Below are 15564 nucleotides of genomic sequence, written 5' to 3' on the forward strand. Positions count from 1 at the left end.
CTCAACTCCAGAATCATCCTAGTGAATCTCCTCTGCACCCCCTCCTGTGCCAGTGAAGCCTTTCTCAAGTAAGGAGACCAAAACTGTACACAGTACTCCAGGTGTGGCCTCACCAGCACTTTATACAGCTGCAACATAACCTCGCTGTTTTTAAACTCCATCCCTCTGGCAATGAAGGAGAACATTCTATTTGCCTTCCTAATTACCTGCTGCACCTGCAAACCAACTCCTTGTGATTCTTGCACAAGGACACCCAGGTCCCTCTGCACAGCAGCATGCTGCAATTTTTTACCATTTAAATAACAGTCCATTTTGCTGTTATTCCTACCAAAATGGATGACCTCACATTTACCAACGTTGTACTCCATCTGCCAGACCCTCGCCCACTCACTTAGATTATCTATATCCCTTTGCAGACTTTCAGCGTCCTCTGCACACTTTGCTCTGCCATTCATCTTAGTGCCATCTGCGAATTTTGATACACTACACTTGGTCCCCAACTCCAAATCATCTATGTAAATCGTAAACAATTGCGGTCCCAACACTGATTCCTGAGGCAAGTCACTGATTGCCAACCAGAAAAACACCCATTTACCCCCACTCTTTGCTTTCTGTTAGTTAACCAATCCTCTATCCATGCTAATACATTACCCGTAACACCGTGCACCTTTATCTTATGTAGCAGTCTTTGGTAACTATTTTAAGATGTTTAAGTCTTGTTCATTCACAGTTAATTGCATTATTTACTTTAGTGACACCATCGGTTCCAACTAATCAAATTGATTGAGTTGTGTTTTTTTAAATTTTCCTTGAGCTGTATTCTAGTGGAATGGAAATTAAATATTTAAAAATGTCAGTTGGCACCTATGATGGCCTCTGCCATATAGCAAAATCAGAGAGTGTTAAAGTGTTTGTGTAGTTTTAGAACTGTCTAATTAATTTCCTTACTTGCTGTGTAGTCCTCAAAGTGCCAGTTTAATGCTAAACTTGAAACTGATAGGTTCGGGAGGACTGCCAGAATAAAATGCACTTATTACCAACTTTACCTGCTCCTTTCTCAAAGGGAAACTGGAGAGAGAGATGGAGGCAGAATGTACAGGGGCAGAATTTCTAATTTATATTAGGTCAGCCCACTGCTGCTGTAGATGGACGTCAATGCCTCTTCCACCTGATAATAAGGGTGTCTTCCAACAGTACTTGAATCATCCCCAATTTAAACAAATAAGCCATGAGAATTAAGAATTTTACAGGCTGAATTTTTTCAGTCCTGTTAAGCTAAGTTGCAAGTCCTCCCATCTCTGAGCGTTCCTGCTGGAAGTGGAGTCAATGCAACTGAGACTACCCACCCCACAGCGGTAAGTAGCCAATTAGGCCGACTGTTGGGCTAATTAGGAGAAAATTGATGGTGTTGTCAGGATATGAGGCCGGAACCCAGCCAGTAACTGGAGGCAGCTGTGATGGCTGTAGCTCCAGCTGCAAGCCATCATGTGCATCCCTGTCACAAAACCCTTACAGTGGAGAAGAAGGCCATTCAGCCCATCAATTCTGCACCAACATCTTAACCAGGCCCACCTCGTGCCCTAGCCCATGCACTTTACCCTGCTAATCCCCTAATCTACACACTAAGGGGCAATTTAGCACGGCCAATCCACCTAACCGACACATCTTTTGACTGTGGGAGGAAACGTGAGCACCTAATGGAAACGCACGCAAACACGGGGTGCACATACAAACTCCACACAATCACCCAAGGCCAGAATTGAAACGGGATCCCTGGAGCTGTGAGGCAGCAGTGCTAATCACTGTGTCACTCCCTGTCGGCACCAATGGCTCAACAATTATGATGTGGAGATGCCGGCGTTGGACTGGGGTAAACACAGTAAGAAGTTTAACAACACCAGGTTAAAGTCCAACAGGTTTATTTGGTAGCAAAAGCCACACAAGCTTTCGGAGCTCTAAGCCCCTTCTTCAGGTGAGTGGGAATTATGTTCACAAACAGAGCTTATAAAGACACAGACTCAATTTACATGAATAATGGTTGGAATGCGAATACTTACAACTAATCAAGTCTTTACAGGGTTCATGTCACACTATTTGTAACTCCCACAGTTGCGTGGACCTGCAGAGTTTCACTGGCTGTCTTGTCTGGAGACAATACACATCTTTTTAGCCTGTCTTGATGCTCTCTCCACTCCCATTGTTTTGTTTCTTAAAGACTTGATTAGTTGTAAGTATTCGCATTCCAACCATTATTCATGTAAATTGAGTCTGTGTCTTTATAAGCTCTGTTTGTGAACAGAATTCCCACTCACCTGAAGAAGGGGCTTAGAGCTCCGAAAGCTTGTGTGGCTTTTGCTACCAAATAAACCTGTTGGACTTTAACTTGGTGTTGTTAAACTTCTTACTGTGTCAACAATTATGGCCATGTGTGATTTTTAATTCTCCTAAAAGTGCAGAAAGTGCCTCTATTTTGAAGTCCCCTCATGGTATTCCGCCTGCCTCAGCAGTGCCCACCTTTCCCTGTGGGGTTGTCGACCAGACATCCCTGCAGGCCTGCCCTTAGGCTTCCCGCTTCCAATGTCGACGCACTGTCCTTATTTGGATGGAGATCTTGAAACAGTTTCTTAATTCCTCTGGGAAGATCATGATCAACACCCTGCCACAGCAACTTCTGGGTTCGCAACCCGGAATTGGTGCTGATGGTAAGTTTGCAGCCCAACCGGGAAATCTCAGTTGAAAATGACGATTAAAGCAGAACTTTGTCAAATTTTGTAAAATAATAAATGGCATGTACAAGGTAATTACAGAATATCACCAAGTTATGTAAGGGAAGGTTTAACAAAAAGTAAAAGCACACTGCTAAAATTTAAGGTATTCGTTATTCAACAAATGATAAAAATGTGGAATAATCCTTCAGGCAAATTAATAGAGAGAAAAAAAGAGACAATTTTCCTCCTCCACTCTGCCTTGACATTGGATAGGAGCAACACATCCAAGGAGTGCTGAGTTTATCCAAAGAGTGCTGAGTTTATTTCCTGCCTTGGCCACTATCAGGAGTCGGAGCATCTCCATTTTTCCGAGCATGGCCTTGCAAAGGGCAGGAATTGAAGCACAGCTACAGGCCTCTCAGTCTTAAAGCTATACACTGGGTCTCCACAACCAAGACAACTGACCTGCCAGTCTTCACCTGAAGCCAGAAAATTCAATTGGCTTATCAGCTTTGAGAGAAAGAGATGTTTTGGATTGATGGCCTTTCATCAGAACTGGGGTTCCAATGAAAGATCATTGGTCAGAAGCATTGAAGGAGAATTTTTAGTGGCCTGATCCACTGGGAGAGGGTTGGCCAAAAAGTCGCAGGGGACCCACAACGTGGGATTTTCCCGCACTCTGTACAGCTTTAAAACAACAACATATCAGAAACATCACTGACCAGTTCCTCATACTAAGGCCCAGCTTCATTGATAGTTGAGTTTCCAGTCGGGCAGTGATATGGTCAGTGACAGTGGCAACAAGAGCTAAGTCAGTATTGAAAATTGGGGGTGGGAAGGGGGTTTGAGGAAGGTGTGGGGGGTGGGGCAGGAGAGTGGAGTTTGGAGGCCTCCTGATGGCAATTGGATGGGGGGAAGAGTGTGGGGAGAGATGGAGTTTGGAGGCCTCCTGATGGCAATTGGATGGGGGGAAGAGTGTGGGGAGAGATGGGGGGGGGTTTACATTAAGTCAGAGACCCCTTTAAAAATAAAATGTGGCAATCCAATATAAACTGCTCATCTGTTAACCTGCTACACTTCATACTAGTATTTGGAGGGCATATTTCACTCACAAGACTTTCTTTACTGTACATAGTCTGTTTCCAATGGCCATTATTACATAATAGAAAATATAATTAAAATAAAAAGGAAAGCTTTGTGAAATGTTTTTACCTTATGAAGCCACAAAGGTAGTCTTTCAGCATCGTGCTTTGGCAAAGGCCGATGTAGTGAGGCCCAGCAATAGGCATCCACATAAGCTGCTTGTCGCCAAGAGAATGAACTTGGGGAAAAGCAACTAATCTGGGTACCTGTTACAGAAAAAGAAAAGGTGGTTTAAACATACTGAAAATTATAAATCATCACTAAAACTAGCAGTTTAGTGTAAGAAATTACTAAACCATGGACAGTTGTTAGAAATGAGAAATAGGCTTAGGATAAACATATCTTTGACAAGGTCCCTCATGGCAGACTGGTGCAGAAGGTGAAGTCGCATGGGATCAGAGGGGAGCTGGCAAGGTGGATACAAAACTGGCTTGGTCAAAGAAGTTTGGTCAAACTTGGTCAAAGAAGTTTGGTCAAACTTGGTCAGTAACTGTCCTGTCTGGAGACAATACACATCTCTTTAACCTGTGCTTAACGCTCTCTCCACTCACATTGTCTGTACCTTTAAGACTTGATTACCTATAAAGACTCGCATTCCAACCAATATTTTATAAATTGAGTTTGTGTCTTTATATGCCCTGTTTGTGAATAGAACTTCCACCTACCTGATGAAGGGGCAGCGCTCCGAAAGCTAGTGGCTTTTGCTACCAAATAAACCTGTTGGACTTTAACCTGGTGTTGTGAGAATTCTTACTTGGTCAAAGAAGACAGAGGGTAGCAGTGCAAGGATGTGTTTCTGAATGGAGGGCTGTGACAAGTGGTGTTCCTCAGGGATCAGTGCTGGGACCTTTGCTGTTTGTAATATATATAAATGATTAGTAAGTTTGCGGACGACACAAAGGTTGGTGGATTTGCGGATAGCGATGCGGACCATCAGAGGATACAGCAGGATATAGATCAGTTGAAGACTTGGGCAGAGAGATGGCAGATGGAGCTTAATCTGGACAAATGTGAAGTAATGCATTTTGGAAGGTCTAATACAGATAGGAAATATACAGTAAATGGCAGAACCCTTAAGAGTATAGATAGGCAAAGGGATCTGGGTTACAGGTACACAGGTCACTGAAAGTGGCAATGCAGGTGGAGAAGGTAGTCAAGAACATATACGGCATGCTTGCCTTCATCGGCCGGGATATTGAGTTTAAAAATTGGCAAGTCATGTTGCAGCATTATAGAACCTTAGTCAGGCCGCACTTGGAGTATAGTGTTCAATTCTGGTCGTCACACTACCAGAAGAATGTGGAGGCTTTGGAGAGGGTACAGAGAAGATTTACCACGATGTTGCCTGGTATGGAGGGCATTAGCTATGAGGAGAGGTTGGAGAAACTTGGTTTGTTCTCACTGGAGCGACGGAGGTTGAGGTGAGACCTCTCAGAAGTCTACAAGATTATGAGAGGCATGGACAGAGTGGATAGTCAGAAGCTTTTTCCCAGGGTGGAAGAGTCAATTATTAGGGGGCATAGGTTTAAGGTACGAGGGGCAAGGTTTAAAACAGATGTACGAGGCAGATTTTTTTACACAGAGGGTAGTGGGTGCCGGGAGCTTGTTGCTGGGGGAGGTAGTGGAAGCGGATACGGTAGTGACTTTTAAGGGGCGTCTTGACAAGTACATGAATAAGATGGGAATAGAGGGATATGGTCCCCGGAAGGGTAGGGGGTTTTAGTTAAGTCAGGCAGCATGGTCGATCAGGCTTGGAGGGCCGAAGGGCCTGTTCCTGTGTTATAATTTTCTTTGTTCTTTGATCTTTAGTATTCAGCTTGGAAAAGGTAGCAGATTAGGTTGGTGTTTTATGTTCTAGGAACAAACCAGTACAATAATTACTCTTAGGTTTCTGGGGTCGAAGAGAGAGAGGACATGTTCCCTTTTCTTCATGCTCTGCACAATAATTACTCTTAGGTTGTGGTACCTAACCTGAAAGGAGTTCATGTTCACATGAGGCCACTGTATTATGCAGAGTGCAACTGGATAGATAGTTAAAACGAATTAATACACTTCAAAAAGCTGTGTTCGGATTTTCAGTTAACCTTGTTGAATTAATTGCTTGCTGGACTGTGAAAGTTAATGTGTGTTTGGAGATGGAAGTTACCTTAGTGAATCACTCCATGGCTCAACAGTCCGATAAGAACTGGACAGCCATTATAAAAAGCTTATTAACTGGGCTTATCAACAGATCAAAGCATAAAAGGTTTTAACAGGGAAATAGGAAAAATGAGGCACTTGTCTGAAAGTAAGCTTGAAGGTGCAAGATGGCATGCTATTGTCATACCCAGTGACGACATGTCCTGATCGTAACTTTAAATGTTGACTGCACTCTGTGCATCATTTTCTGGAACTGTCTTTTATTGAAAAATGGATAACAATAAGGTAGCTAAGATGGTTGTCAAGGGTTAGACAATTGGTGCAATTACTGCAGAGACAACTTATTAACACATGTCCAACAACGCCACTGAAAGATTCTCAAATGCAATGAGTTTCTCAAGTGCGAAGGGATCATGCTTATCATCTCAATGGAAGAAATTTAACAAACAATGACTGCTATGTATGTCGCAGCTATAAGGATAGAATGTCAAGCAAGATATTCCAGTGAGCTAATAGTAAGCTGGTATGTTGATGAGTTGTCAATCTTTCCCTCATTTTCTATCAATCACTCTGACTCCAACCCATACAGTGGACAATGGAAGGCACGGAAATTTGCCATCATGTGACCGAAACTGCTTGCAAATAATTGTATTATCCCAAGAACCAGAGGGAAACTGGTCAGTATGGAAAGAACACCCATTGCAGAATACTAGTTACGGAACAAGACAGTAACACCTATGCTTTTTAAAACCTGGAGCACATCTTAAAAGTCACTGAGCCTGATTGCTGTTCCTAATCCACCCGTAAAGAAACTTAATCTCCTGGCAAGATAAACAACTACAGGTTATTAACTTCGCAACCTGCCAATTACCCATCTCTTCAAGGGAATCTTGAATCTGATATGCGACTCCAGCTATTGACCCCATCTGAACTAGTCTTTTGGAGTGAAAGTGCAGCCTTGAACATTGAGTACAAGAGTTGGGAAATCATGTTGCAGCTATATAAAGCCTTGGTTAGACCACATTTGGAGTATTGTGTGCAGTTCTGGTTGCCACATTACCAGAAGGACATGGAAGCTTTGGAGAGAGTGCAAGGAAGGTTCACTAGGAAACTGCCTGGTGTTGAGTATGAGGAGAGGTTGAACAAACTAGGATGGCTTTCACTGGAAAGACGGAGGCTGAGGGGAGACCTGACAGAGATCCACAAAATTATAAGAGACAATAGACAGGGTGGATAGTCAGAGGCTTTTTCCCAGGGTGGAAGTGTCAATTACAAGGGGGCACAGGTTCAAGGTGAGAGGGGGAAAGCTTAAGGGAGCTTTTTCACGCAGAGAGTGGTGGCTGCTTGGGACGCACTGCCAGGTGAGGTGTGGAAGCAGGCACATTAGCAACGTTTCAGAGGCATCTGGATGGATACATGAATAGGGAGGGAATAGAGGGACACGGACCAAGTAAGGGCAGAAGGTTTTTTTTTTAGTTTAGTTAGAGCATCATGATCAGCAGGGGCTTTGAGGGCCGAAGGGGCCTGTTCCTATGCTGTACTTTTCTTTGTTCCCCGAACATGCCTGCAACAACTGTTTCTCCTACGATGATCCATCAGTTGAACTATGAACTATTCCTTTGTTTACAGCTTGTAGGAATAAACTATTCTGTTCAACTGCATCTTTCTCCTGTCTGTATGTGCCTGAGTGACACAGGCTGAAATTGTTCAGCCCGTTCCAGTGAGATCTTCTGGTTCCACCGATGGCAACTCCCTGTAGCGCATTCCCCAGTGGTTGCAGACATCAGCGGGACAGGAAGACCCCTTCGCTGACCAATGGCAGGTCACCTCCACTGCTGGAAAATCTCGCCATTATGTTTCTTCATTTGTTGTGAATATGTGAATAAGTAATCCTCTTTATTTAAACCCACAAAAACTTGCTGCTGATATTTAAATTGATCTTACACTCCGGGGGCTGAGAAATACACATCACATCTCTTCCTTTCCAAACCAATGATTAATCCTGAGAGTAAGGGAAAGGTACTAAGATTTCAGTTCCCTCCCACCCTGTCCGTAAAAGTCGTAAAGGAGATTTGAAACTAGCTATGTGGAAACAAGACTGAAAGAGATGAGAGAGGTAGTCCAGAAGATTATGTAAAAACAGAAGGTTCATGCAATGGTGACTTCTTGCATATGAGATTTTGCAGCTTTATAGGTTGACGTTGGATAACCAAGTAAGTTTAGTTATTTATTAGTCACAAGTAGACTTACATTAACACTGCAATGAAGTTACTGTGAAAATTCCCTAGTCACCACACTCTGGGGCCTGTTCGGGTACACTGAGGGAGAATTTAGCATGGCCAAGGCACCTAACCAGCACGTCTTTCAGACTGTGGGAGGAAACCAGAGCACCCGGAGAAAATCCACACAGACACCGGGAGAACGTGCCCAAAGCATTTATGCAGCTTTGGAAAGGTTTGTGTGATTTGAGTTACATATTTGGTAGGTATAACAGAGAAGATTAAGGTATTGTTAGAGGTGTTCAAAATCATGGGGCAGCACTTTTCAAATGGCTCTCACCCAGTCTACGTCATTAGTCCCATGTGAACTGACTAGAGGTGGGTTCTCTGTTCCTCACTCCAAAGGAAGAGAGCTACCAGCTAATCTATGGTTCCAGCAGTGCAACCATGAATGGTGGCAAATGCTGAGATTACACCTAACCCCAGATTGTAAGTGCTAGGAGCCTCAGGACCAAGGGGTCACAAGGATCTCAAGGCAGAGACTGGAGGGGGTCCCTGGAAGGGTTGGCGGTGAGAGGAATCCGGATGGAAAGTCAGGGAGAGGGAGCATGTGGGGGGCCAGACTGTGTGAGTTGGATCCTCGTTCGGGCACACGCACACATTCCCGCCCCAAGGTCTGAGCAGGTACCCTGCTTGAACTCTTCCTATGTACCTCAAATTGCAGCCACTTATGGATGTCAACTTGGGGGTGAAGGCAGGCAAGCACACTAGGCCTCCCCTGCATCTCTTGAAAGTTTCAAACAGATCAGGGGCGGGCTTGCAAACCTGCAGGCAAGGGCGTGTCTTTGCCCATGTAGTGTTTTGATAAGGGTATATAAGGAGAAAGTATTTGCAATGGTTATTATTTTTGGACTGCTAACTTGCAAAATTAGCTAAATGCCATTCGCTGAAGAGGATCACTTAAAAATCTGTAAAAGTCTTATCCCTCAAAATTACATTTTCATTTTGCTCAAACTCCACTAACTTTTCTGATCACAACTCCACAATCAACTAACTGGGAGGACATGATAATCCCTTGCTACCCTTCATGCCGCTCAGCAACCGGCCAAAATGAAGTACAAATTGACAAATTGCTTGTTTATAACTTCAACTTGTTCTCCTCTCATCATATTGCAATAACACATCAGTGTGCATTAAGACAGTTAATGTCACTCTTTCATTATTTACAGGAGGCAAAATGCACTTCAACACAGAACATTAAGATGGCATCGGGCTGTAAGTTTAAACATATCACAAAATCATTATATGGAAGCAAATCGGTGCCAATGTGGTAAGAACATGGTTCTAACTTATATAAAAAAAACTCGGTTCTAATAGCGGAGTGGTCCTGAGATAGTGATGTTCAAATTTCTTATACATTTTATTGATCATCTGTGTACACAAAGAAGTTTAAAATGTGTATTATCAGAGTGCTGGCTTCACAGGCAGTGTTGCAATGCAAAATTTGCAAAATCTGATGGAAATGGAAATGGAGATGTATTTAAACAAGATTGTTGCTCACAATCCAAATCTGCCTCACTGCAAATGGAGTTAATTAATCCTGTTATCTTGCACAACAATTTCCTTTAGCAGCAATTCTGCAATCAAAGTGGAATATAGAATACAGAGAGAGAAGGGAGTGCAAATTTACATTAAAGTGTTTGTGTTGAAGATTTGTATTTAAATTTATTAGCCTGAAGCAATCATAGGCTAATTGAAACAATTGATTTGGTGGAATAAATTCCTTTGATATGCAAATTGTCTAGCAGTTGTAGGAAAATCACAAGTAGTTAGTTCCACATGATATGGATGAAAGGTTAATAAGGTGTGGGAAGTTTAAAGCATTATGAAATTAACACTAAAGGGGCATATTCAGCACTATTTTATGAATTCGCCCACCCCAAATGGAACACATTAAATATGTGTGCAGAGTTCAGCCAGGACCCAGAAAATGTTCCAATCATTGTGGCAATTGTCAAGATTTTACTGCAGCTAACTTTTGAGACTTCCAATCAACCTACAATATAGGTAGAGCACAACCCTTAAAGAGATGGTGGCTCACCAGATAATCTTCCCACTTATAAAGTTCATTTTCAGCACCTAATCGGTGTGAGTACAAATGATTATAATAAGATGGCAGTGTGGAATCACACAAAGTCAATGGTGCAGGCAACATTTATAACACTGACATGGTGCACACTCGATAGATAATACACTCCAAATGCTGTGCTGAGACAAGCAGCAATCAATCTTTTTGTTTACAGTTTAAAATCATTAGTTAAAGGTGGCTGAGAAATACATTTTTGTGTGATACCTGATGTTAGGTTTGGTTTTCAGTATAAATGTTAATCTGAGGTACTCCGGGTACATTTCATGTGCTGGGAATGCTTGTCAGAAACATAGGCAAGCAGCTCTCAAAAGCACAATGGGGGGAAAACTGCAGAGATGCAAGCCCAAATTCCAATAAGTTGTTCCAACAAACTAGGGGCACTGATGAAGAAATTTAATTCCCTGCTGAGGTTAGATGTTTTATCTGAAAGTACTTCTTCCAGGCAAACAAACATTTTCTATCATTAATTATTGAAATCACAGAATTGTTACAGCACAGAAAGAGGCCACTCGACATCTTGTGTCTGCATCATATATCTGTGCCCACTGCTTTTCAATCCTTCCACCAATGGAAACAGTTTCTCCCTGTCCAGGCCCCTCATTGTTTTGTGTACCTTCATTAAATCCCCCCTCAACCTTCAAGGAAAACAGTTCAATTGAAATTCCTCATTCTTGGAACCATTCTCATAAATCTTTTCTGCACTCTAACACATTCGCATCTTAAAGTGCAGCACCTAGAATTAGACACAATGTTCTAGTTGAAGCTGTTATGCAAGTTCATTTATACCACTAGTGGACAAATTTTTAATCATTGTCCACTTTGCTTCTGCTTTCAATTGCAAAGGAGAAGTAGAGAAAATCTGCTACAGATGACTTTCATACCTCATTATGTATATGGGAAATTGGTGGCGTAGCGGTAATCCAGAAGTCTAATGCTCTGGGGACATGAGTTCAAATACCACCACAGCAGCTGGATGGAACTTAAATTCAGTTTCATAATCTCAGTAATGGCGACCACAAAATTATATTTGATTGTCATAAAAACCTGGTTCATTAATGTCGTTTAGCAAAGGAAATCTGATCTTGTCTGACCTACATGTGACTCCAGATCCACAGAAATGGGGTTGACTCTTAACTGCCCTCTGACATGGCCAAGCAAGCCATTCAGTTCAAGCTCAACTAGGGATGGGCAACAATGCTGGCCTTGCCAGCAATGCCCATATTCTACGAAAGAAAAAGTATCAAAACTGACCTGTGGTAAAACTGCTCATATGCTGAAAATTTCTCAACACCACCCACACCCTTCAGCCCACACGCACAACCTCACTGACCCTGCCCTAACTCCCACACCCACCTCACACCACTGTACTCTCCCCATCACCCCAAACTCTGCCCTCATCACTTCCACCTGCCCAGCTAACGCTCTTATCTTTAACCCTTCCTTACACATGACCAGCCAAACCCCTGCCGTCACACCAAACAACCTCTACCCTCCCCCACTACTCAAACTTCCTCCCTCACTATCATTCCAACTATCACCCTTGCCCCTAATGCCTGCCCCATCACTTCAACTACCAACCTCACACCCAACTGCTGCCCTCACCTCCCACCACCCCAAACCTCACAACTCTGTACCATTGTCCATCTCCACCTCTAACTCAGCTCACCTGCTACTGAAACCCTCACCCATATCTCTGGACATGACTTTTCTGATGTATATTAGCTGGCCTACCATATTCCACAACCCCCAACCTCTGTAAACTTGAGACCACCAAAACTCTGCTGTCCCTGTCTTAACTCGTGCCAAGTGTTCTTCACTCTTGTGGTTGCTGGCCTGGTTAATTGGTTCTCAATTAAGTACCACCTTAATTTTAAAACTGTCATGTTCCTAAACACATCCCTAGCTCCTCCAGCCCCCCACAATGCTCCTCTAATTCTGGCCACTTGAGGATCACCAATTTTAAATCACTCCACAATGGTAGCCGTGCCTTTAGCTTCTGAGGCCCTAAGATTTGGTGTTCCCTCCCCACACCTCTCTGCCTCACTACCTATTTAAGACAATCCTTGACCTCTTTGGTCAAGCTTGTGATCGCTTCCCCCATGTCTGTAATTTGGCTAGATGTGAATTTTGGTTTGATAATGCTGCTGTGAAATTTCTGGGGATGTTTTACTATGTTAATAGTGCTACAAAAATATGAGTAGTATTTGAAGGGGTGTCACCCCCTGGGTGGAGTCTCTCGGCCCCAATCTACTGCCAACTTTGCCACATCCAGGCTTCCACCTTGGGCAGCACTGTGGCATAGGGGTTAGCACCACTGCCTCACAGCGCCAGGGACCCAGTTTGATTCCTGGCTTGGGTCACTGTCTGTAAGGAGTCTGCATGTTCTCCCCGTGTCTGCGCAGGTTTCCTCCGGGTGCTCCGGTTTCCTCCCACAGTCTGAAAGACGTGCTGGTTAGGTGCATTGGCCACGCTAAATTTTCCCTCTGTGTACCCGAACAGGCGCCAGAGTGTGGTGACTAGGGGATTTTCACAGTAACTTCATTGTAGTGTTAATGTAAGCCTACTTGTGACAGTAATAAATAAACTTTAAACCTTTCTCCACAAGCTGAGCAACCTTACAGATGCCTTTCACACATGAAAAGCGAAACAAACCCTCCCCTCAGGATCAAAGGGGTAAAAAATATGAGTTAGTTTCTGTTTTAAATCTGATCTGGACCAGTAGACGGACGGGTGCTGGGATGTTGCTCACGACAACACGGAATGGTGAGGAAAGTGGCCCGCGCTTACCCACAGAGATCTCCTGAGCAAAGGCCAGGGAGATGAGGAGAAGAGGCAGGCCGGCCGACACCAGGGTCACCATCTTATCCGCGGCCAGTTCCACCCTCACTCCCCGGAGCCTGCAGCCGCCCGGCTCCTTCAGCAGAAAATCCGAGAAGACATACTCGGCCGCAGCGTGAGTGATAGCCATCGCCCGGAGCCGCACCGAATAAAGTGTCCGCTTTTCGCAGCTAAAGCAGCGAGCCCATGCCCACAGCCGCGGTGTCCAAAGGGCGGCACTCACACCCTGCTGGCTGAAGGTGGAAAGCTGGGGTGTGGCCGCCAGCTCCCCGCGGGCCCCGCACTGACACTCCTTCCCCCGCTTCTCCCCGGCCGCCTTTCACTTCCCCTGTGCCGGGCTTTGGAGCTTCTGTTTCTACCTGGAGGCTGGCGGAGATCCCCGGCGGCACAGCAACCACATAGAGCCACACACACTGCCACACACAGCAACATAGAGCCACACACACTGCCACACACAGCAACATAGAGCCACACACACTGCCACACACAGCAACATAGAGCCACACACACTGCCACACACAGCAACATAGAGCCCCACACACAGCAACATAGAGCCACACACACTGCCACACACAGCAACATAGACCCACACACACAGCAACATAGAGCCACACACACTGCCACACACAGCAACATAGACCCACACACTGACTCACACAGCTACACAGACCCACATACACTGCCACACACATAACCACATAGACCCACATACACTGCCACACAGTCACATAGACCACATATACTGCCACACACAACCACATAGACCGCACACAGTACCACATAGATCCACACACACTGCCACACACATAACCACATAGATCCACACACACTGCCACACACAGTCACATAGACCCACACACACAGCAACACACACAACCACATAGACCTACATACACTGCCACACACACAACCCCCTAGATCCACACACACTGCCACATACAACCATATAGACCCACGTACACTGCCACATAGACCCACACACGCAGCAACACACACAACCACATAGACCCACACACACAGCAACACACACAACCACATAGACCCACGTACACTGCCACATAGACCCACACACACAGCAACACACACAACCACATAGACCCACATACACTGCCACATAGACCCACACACACAGCAACACACACAACCACATAGACTACATACACTGCCACACACAGTCACATAGACCCACATACAGTGCCACACACACAACCACATAGACCCACATCTACTGCAACACAGTCACATAGACCCACATACAGTGCCACACACAGTCACATAGACCCACATACAGTGCCACACACAGCAACATACACAACAACATAGACCCACATACACTGCCACACACTGCCATCCACAGCAACATAGAATAGAATCCCTACAGTGCAGAAGGAAGCCATTCAGCCCATCGAGCCTGTACCAACAACAATCCCACCCAGGCCCTATCACCATAACCCGCATATTTACCCTGCTAATCCCTCTGACACTAAGGGGCAATTTACCATGGCCAATCCACCTAACCTGCACATCTTTGGACTGTGGGAGGAAATCGGAGCGCCCGGAGGAAACCCACACAGACACAGGGGAGAACGTGCAAACTCCAAATGGACAGTGACCCGAGGCTGGAATTGAACCTGGATCCCTGGCGCTGTGAGGCAGCAATGCAAACCACTGTGCCACCGTGCCGTCCTGGTCCTACAAACACAGCAACATGGTCCCACATACAAAGTAACATGGTCCCATACACACTGCCACACACAACAACATGGCCCCACACACAGACAACCTCATTAACAATGGCACGGATGCTGCACTCTGAACCAGGCTGCATGTAGAGGGGACAAAGCTGCAATAAAAACCGAGCTTCCTGCCATTGCACTGCCAATTTAAAAAAAATATAAGAAGGGATTTGCCTTTACCAGGCTGATTCCTGGGATGACAGGTCTGTCATATGAGGAGACTTAAGGGGCAAAATTTCCCGTCTGCCATGGGAATTATAGTGAGCAAGGGGCGGACTATGCAGAGGTCCATTGACCTCGGGCAGGATTTTTCGGCTTTGGGGTGAACACAGCCGGAAAATCCTGACCTAAATCGGGTAGGGTTATAGGCCGAAACTTCAACAGAATGGAAATCTCCGTTGGCCTCGGGCGGGATTTTACGATCTTGTCCAAGCAAGGTCTTAAAATCCCGCCCATAGTCACTGGAGTTTAGTAGAGTGAGAGGGGATCTCATAGAAACTTATAAAATTCTATCTCTTAATTCCCTGCAATTGCTGACAGACTTGCACATTACTGAAAGCTTGCCAGTATTTTTCCAGCAACATGGTCCCACACACACAGCCACACACAGCAACATGGTCCCACACACACAG

At 44.8% G+C, this 15564-nt stretch overlaps 1 protein-coding gene across 1 annotated transcript in view; it reads right to left on the minus strand.

Moving 5' to 3' along the window:
* Nucleotides 1–13375, minus strand: part of panx1a (pannexin 1a) — a 46870-nt gene extending 33495 nt beyond the window's left edge. The window contains exons 1-2 of the mRNA XM_078221798.1: nt 13146–13375; nt 3921–4057 (exon numbers count right to left, since the gene is read on the minus strand). Of these exons, the coding sequence (XP_078077924.1) occupies nt 3921–4057; nt 13146–13326 (318 nt within the window). The 5' untranslated portion in view covers nt 13327–13375. The remainder of the gene's footprint in view (nt 1–3920; nt 4058–13145) is intronic.
* Nucleotides 13376–15564: the final 2189 nt, after the last annotated feature.

This window comes from Mustelus asterias, chromosome 10 (assembly GCF_964213995.1).
Source record: "Mustelus asterias chromosome 10, sMusAst1.hap1.1, whole genome shotgun sequence".
Taxonomy (NCBI): domain Eukaryota; kingdom Metazoa; phylum Chordata; class Chondrichthyes; order Carcharhiniformes; family Triakidae; genus Mustelus; species Mustelus asterias.